Source organism: Micropterus salmoides, unplaced genomic scaffold, assembly GCF_014851395.1.
Source record: "Micropterus salmoides isolate LMB-PRFRI ecotype aquatic unplaced genomic scaffold, ASM1485139v1 Ms_hic_scaffold_16, whole genome shotgun sequence".
NCBI classification, from domain to species: Eukaryota; Metazoa; Chordata; class Actinopteri; order Centrarchiformes; family Centrarchidae; genus Micropterus; species Micropterus salmoides.
In genome coordinates, this window is record NW_024040707.1 from 522182 (window position 1) to 528646 (window position 6465).

Here is a 6465-nt window from a genome sequence, read left to right on the forward strand (position 1 = left end):
TTATGTATAAAAGCAGATTTATATATGTGGGTACGTTATTTTATTAGTATTGTTAATCAGAATCAAAAACAGTAGTTTTTAAATGTCCAAGGAATTTGCTTTGGTGACAGAGTGAGACCTCTTACTCCTCCTGCTTCAGTCGCTTCCTTGTTACAGGTTGAACATGGAGGGATCCTATTGGCTGCTGGGTGACCACCTCACCTGTGGGATGTTGTCCAGCGGCTCCTGCTGGTTTAGTGAAGTTTCAGAGAGGCTGCAGCTCTCCTGTTTGTCACGTACACGTAGAAACAGGTCAGAGAAAGTAACTGGACTCTGAGGGTTTAGAGTAGATTGGAGTCCATTTGGTTTCACATCCCCAAAAACAAATTATAACAATCTGGAGGGTCAGAATTTCTGTTAAAATGTGACTTTGAAATTATTTATTATTAATTAATTATTACCTGTAAAGGTGACAGAATTTGTGATTTCTCTACTGGAAGATATTTCCCCACAATTTCACTCCACAACAAAACAATCTCAAATAATAGGAAGAAAACCTTATTTAAGTAACAGATCTAATGGATGACAGTGGTCATTTTGTTCAATTCAGTACCTTTAAAGGAAAATTCAATGTGCCGGGTTCATACAAGGAATTTAGCAAACTATGGAGAGCAACACCACAAAACAGCTGTCACACTGAAATGTACAAACTGTGAGATTTAAAGATTGGACAAGTGCAAATCAGTGATAAAAAGTGCAACAACAAAGCTATCCTGAACGTTTTCAACCGTCACCTGTTTCATGAATACATGAAAAAACATATATTAAAATGGTAGATAATAATTTCATCGTGGATAAATACTCAGGATATCTAAAATAGCCTACTTCTCTAAAAAACAAAGAAATGCTGTTTAAATGTATTAATGTGTCATTTTATCCAGAAACAGTTTGACCTGCTGTTTCTGTCTGGAGGAGCACGAAACTACTGAACATCTTTTCTTTTCAGCTCACTTCAGTTGTTTTAAAAATGAATTAAAGTTTTATTTCTGTTCTCTACAACATCTGGCGGACACACAGCAGCTGCGTCCCCGAGACAGGCGGGTTCACATCAGCTGGGTTCCTTCTGTGCTGGACTCTTCAGTACAAAAGTGAACATAAAAGCAACATATCATAAGGACGCAACATTGCAAAGGAGACTTAAAACACATACAGGATCAGACGTACACGCTGTGCAGCTGAGGGTGCAACAGCAGGATAAACAGGATCTCGCAGACACACCTTCAAGACTTCAGACATGAAAGGTTTGTTCTAAAATAAAGTTCAATTTCTTTCTCAAAGACTACTGTGGTGTCCAAACAATAATGCTGCGATGATGTGTTGAGAGGAAACCCGCTTGACACTGTTCTTGATCATAAAAGTTTATTAAATCAAGGAGTTCAGCATCAATTACAAGCTCTGCAGCAGCTTGGAGAGAGACCCAGCCCGACGGCCACTCTGTCTCTCTGTACATCAAACACAGCTTATATAGGACATGTTTAGTATCTGTTAGACACCATAGAGGGGTTTGAGTCTGCAAAATAAAAGGTCAAACCCATAGAAGGGTACAGTACTATTCTGAGGTAACAAAACAAGGGGTTAGAGGTCAAATTCTATTGAAGGGTTCAGTCCCTACATAACCACCAATCACTGCTCTCCCTGTAGGAGGTCACTGACCCTCAGTTCTGCTGCTACAGTGCTATTTTGAACTGTTATGAGTCAAATGCACAAGTATTGGATACTACACTACAAATAGTTTTTTTTCTTTGCAAGTATAAATATATATGGAAATAAATAAATAAAAATAGATATTGTTCTTTTCTCCTGTCCGTATCTTTCTCATCGTACACAGGGAGGAGTGAACTTATATTATTATTTTAGTCATTTATTCTTTCTTTCTTATATTTCTACATTTATTCTTTTACTTGCTTGTTCTGACACTTTGGGTTTTCCATTTTCATTGAGAAACTGGTTCCAGTAAAAAGGGACGTTTGGTTTAGATTCAACATCTTGTTAGCCGGGAAGGGGAAGAGGAGCCGGACCGAGCCGGACCGAGCCGGACCGAGCCACGTCTCTGCGTTCGGACCGCGTTGGACGGATGTTCTCAGAACTGTTGGAACGGTTTTGTAGTAAGAAGGAAGATATTGGCAAAAGTTCTGGAAGGACCCGGATTCCAACCCAGACATGGAGGAATAATAAGAATACATTGTATTATAGTATTATTTATACTTGAACTCATTTGTTGATCTCCTTATTTTTATATATTTATATGTCCACGTGTACCGTAAGCACCAATTTACACCAATGCAAGTTCCTCGTATGTAAAAACGGCTCGGCGATCATAATCTGAGTGAGTCAAACAGAACCGGGCAGTGAAGATGTGGTCGTAGAGACGGAGTTTATGTATTTAAATGTATTTTATTTTTATAAGTTTAGCTTATTATGCAGGTAAATATATTTATTTATGGATAACAGAGCGCTGCTGTTCTGTCTGTATGTTAGTTGGGAAGAATTATTAGATCTTGTACAATTGTGAATAAAGATTTTGAAAAGAAAAAAAAACACTTCTGGATTGTGTTGTCATCCTTGCACACTATGAATTGTGGGTAATGCAGTGTTACAGAGAGAGGAAGCAGTCTGGACACAAAAGGTGAAAGAAAATAAACTCTTTTATTCAAACGTTGGATCTTTTTCTCCCCGTCGACCCGTTAAATTCTTATTTAATGTAAATAAACAGAAACAAGCGACCGAACGGCCGCTTTCATCACCAAACCCCCCAATAATACACAAGTATTTACGATGACATCACATCCCCACGCCAACGGGACGCGTGCCGCCACGAACCAGTTTCTGGGGATGCAGCGATCCGACGCCTTCAGTCCTGATACCTGGGCTTTGGGTTCTGATCTGATCCAGTGTAAATGATTCCTCACTGAGGAACTTCCTAACTTTGTAAAACTGTCCTAGCCCCGGTACCGGTCCGACGTCGGGACCGGATCGCTGCATCTCTCCCAGATTCACTGGTTTCCATCTGAAACAAAAATAAATCTCTTTGTTCGAACATTAAACGAAGAAAACAAACTCTTCTTCAACATGGAAATCTGACCTCAGAGTCCAGGTCTGACGTCTGCTGCTGGGACTGCTGGTTCTCCGGACCGGTCCTCTAAAGCCCCGAGGAACCTGGTCCCACGTGGAGAACGCGGAGAACGTGCAGCTGCTGAACGTGACCTCTCCCTTACTTATAAATAAATATCTAAACACACACCAACTTCTGTCTGAACATTTCCAGGAGGTGAAAAGAGGGCGGAGCCAGAAAAACAAAGAGCTCTGATGTAGGTGAACCAGTCCACGTCAGTCCAGAACCAAATAAATACTCAAGGTAATAAATAACCAAACAGGAAGCCAGTCTGCACAAATCAAACATGGCCGCCAAACCCACAAGAGATAAATAAAGAGCTGCAGGCAGGAAATGAAGTTTTCTCTTCCAGTCTAACAAACACAGGTGATCCGGTCCTCTAGAGTCCAGCATGAGGTCTGAGTCTGTGTCAGAGTCCAGAGACCAGAGGCAGGTTCAGGTTCAGGTTTATTCTCCTCTACAGCGACGGGCTGGGCAGAGAGCCGGGCTCCTCTCCTCCCTCCTCCTCCCCCTCCATCCAGGGGTGACACAGGACCTCCTCCAGGGTCGGGCGCTCCTCGGGGCGGTACGACAGGCACCAGCGAATCAGAGACTGGCATTCTGGGGAGGAAAGACAGGACAAGGTGATGACCAGTTCTCATTTCACAGGGGGCAGAGAGGTGGGCGGGGCCTCTGCTCACCTTTAGAGACTCGTCTGGTGAAGATGGGCGTGGCCCCGACGATCTCCGGGTCGCGCTCGAACGGGATGTCGCCGCAAACCATGTCGAAGAGCAAGACGCCCAGAGACCAGACGGTGAGAGAGACCGCCTCGTAGGACTGAGACTGGATCCACTCCGGAGGACTGTAGACCCGGGTACCTGAGGGGGCGAGGACAGGAGGCGAGGGTTATCAGGTGCAACGCACAGAACTCGCTCATGTAGTGACAGAACATCCAGAACCCGTCTGTACCTTCAAACTCGCTGTACGGCGTCTCCTTCAGAGGAGCTCCTGATCCAAAGTCCACCAGCTTGACCTCCAGCGTCCTCGTGTCGACCACGATGTTCTCGTCTTTGATGTCTCGGTGCACCACGCCGTGAGCGTGAACGAAGCGCAGCGCCTCCACGATCTGACGGAAGAACCTGCAGAAACAGAACGTACAGAGGACTTTAACACCACAAAAAGTACCGCAGAACCCCCCGGTGATCAGAACCCGAGAAGAACCCCCCGGTGATCAGAACCCGAGAAGAACCCCACAGTGATCAGAACCCGAGAAGAACCCCCCGGTGATCAGAACCCGAGCAGAACCCACAGTGATCAGAACCCGAGAAGAACCCCCCGGTGATCAGAACCCGAGAAGAACCCACAGTGATCAGAACCCGAGCAGAACCCACAGTGATCAGAACCCGAGAAGAATCCCCGGTGATCAGAACCCGAGAAGAACCCCCCGGTGATCAGAACCCGAGCAGAACCCACAGTGATCAGAACCCGAGCAGAACCCACAGTGATCAGAACCCGAGAAGAACCCCCGGTGATCAGAACCCGAGAAGAACCCACAGTGATCAGAACCCGAGAAGAATCCCCCGGTGATCAGAACCCGAGAAGAACCCACAGTGATCAGAACCCGAGCAGAACCCACAGTGATCAGAACCCGAGAAGAACCCACAGTGATCAGAACCCGAGCAGAACCCCACAGTGTTCGGACCTGAGTGCGAGGCGTTCGGGCAGCGCTCCCCTCTCGGTGATGTAGTCGAACAGGTCCTGGCAGTGCGGCGGTCGCTCCAGCACCAGCAGGAAGCCCCGCCCCTCCACCTCGAACCAGTCCAGCATGCGGACCACGCCCCCGTGACCCCCGACCTCTGACAGCCGCTGCAGCAGAGCGATCTCCATGGGAACTGGGCCGAGCTCGCCGGGCTGAGGGAGACAAACAGATAACGGATCAACTTCCTGTCCACTGATTTAAAACCGTTTTCTTTACGAGCTGAAAATAAGTGAAGTTCTGAAACTCCGCAGGTGAAATAACAAGACGGCCGCTGCTGAACCCGCCTGGTTCCCGTGTGACTCATGTTTTCTGTTTCTCAGTAAGTGTCTCAGAAACTCCGGTTCCTCAGGGTGTTTTGTGCCCTGAGTCAGCGCCTGAAGGTGTGTGGCAGGTGTTTTCGGGCCATGGGGGGGTCCCCAGTTAAAGCAGCGATGACTAACAAATGAGGGGAAATACTATGGGGTCGTTTACTGAACTGTGACATCACAGGTTTCCGTGGAAACCCGGGGCCTGCCCCCGCCAACAGCTGTAGTTCACCTGTCAGTCCAGCAGAGGGCGGCGCTGACCTGAGGTCTGTTTCTGACACTTTAGAGGCTGAATACTGAAGCAGTAATGAAAGTAACTCACCAGTCGGGCCCACTGCTGCACTCTGTCCCTGGAAATCTGTTTAATGGCAACCTGCAAGGCCAAAAAAGGATAAAAGTGAGTGAATATGTAATAACTGAAGTAGAACACATAGTAGAACCTCGACACAGAGGATTAGAGCCGATCCTTTGACCGAACGCTGAATATGTTCTGCTTCACAGGATTAAAATACGACCAAAACAGTAAATATGAAGTGTAGTCTGACCTGCAGTCCATCTGAGAGCCTCTGGCCTGAAAACACTGAACCGAAACCGCCGCTGCCGAGCAGAGAACCACAGCTGTACTGGCTGCAGAACGGTTCCTTCACTGAGGGAGACAGAACACAGCGGGTCAGTTTAAAATAAATAGGCCAGGTGATCCAGGTACCTGCGAGCCCCCAGTCATCTCCTGACAGTGAGGCTGAAAGGAGGAAATACTGAAGCCAGGCGTGTTTACAGCAACAGGAACTTTAGTGACCCCGTCAGACGGGTCTGCTGTTCTCTAATATCTCTAGTTATTTTGGACATCTCTCACCGCTCACTGGCTGATTCTGACATTTACAGGCTAAAATATTTGTTAAAAATCAATCAACAGATAACTCAGGGATGAAAACAACAGTTTCAGCTCACAGTATGTTTGTTTTTCAGCTTTACGCTCACAATGGAGCAAAGTAACAGAAAATATTCACATTTAAAAAGCTGAAAATCAGAGAATAAAACTACAAGTCAATTTCCAAAATAGTTGGCGATTCATTGAAGAGCTAACAACTAATTGAATAATCGTTGCAGCTCTGATTCTGACATTTACAGGCTAAAATATTCATTAAAAATCAACAAATACACGAGTAAACAGCAGTTTCAGCCCACACTGTGTTTGTCTAGTAGCTCTAATTAAATTAAAGCATATTGAAGGGTGACGTTTGAGAAGAGGAAATTCACACAAAGACTTTAAT

The 6465-nt window shown here is 45.8% G+C and overlaps 1 protein-coding gene across 1 annotated transcript in view; it reads right to left on the bottom strand.

The window, feature by feature from the left end:
- Positions 1-2666: 2666 nt before the first annotated feature.
- Positions 2667-6465, bottom strand: part of pim2 (Pim-2 proto-oncogene, serine/threonine kinase) — a 4607-nt gene continuing 808 nt past the window's right edge. The window contains exons 2-7 of the mRNA XM_038722697.1: positions 5740-5840; positions 5517-5567; positions 4833-5041; positions 4100-4269; positions 3832-4008; positions 2667-3751 (exon numbers count right to left, since the gene is read on the bottom strand). Coding sequence (XP_038578625.1) covers positions 3609-3751; positions 3832-4008; positions 4100-4269; positions 4833-5041; positions 5517-5567; positions 5740-5840 — 851 coding nt within the window. The 3' untranslated portion in view covers positions 2667-3608. The remainder of the gene's footprint in view (positions 3752-3831; positions 4009-4099; positions 4270-4832; positions 5042-5516; positions 5568-5739; positions 5841-6465) is intronic.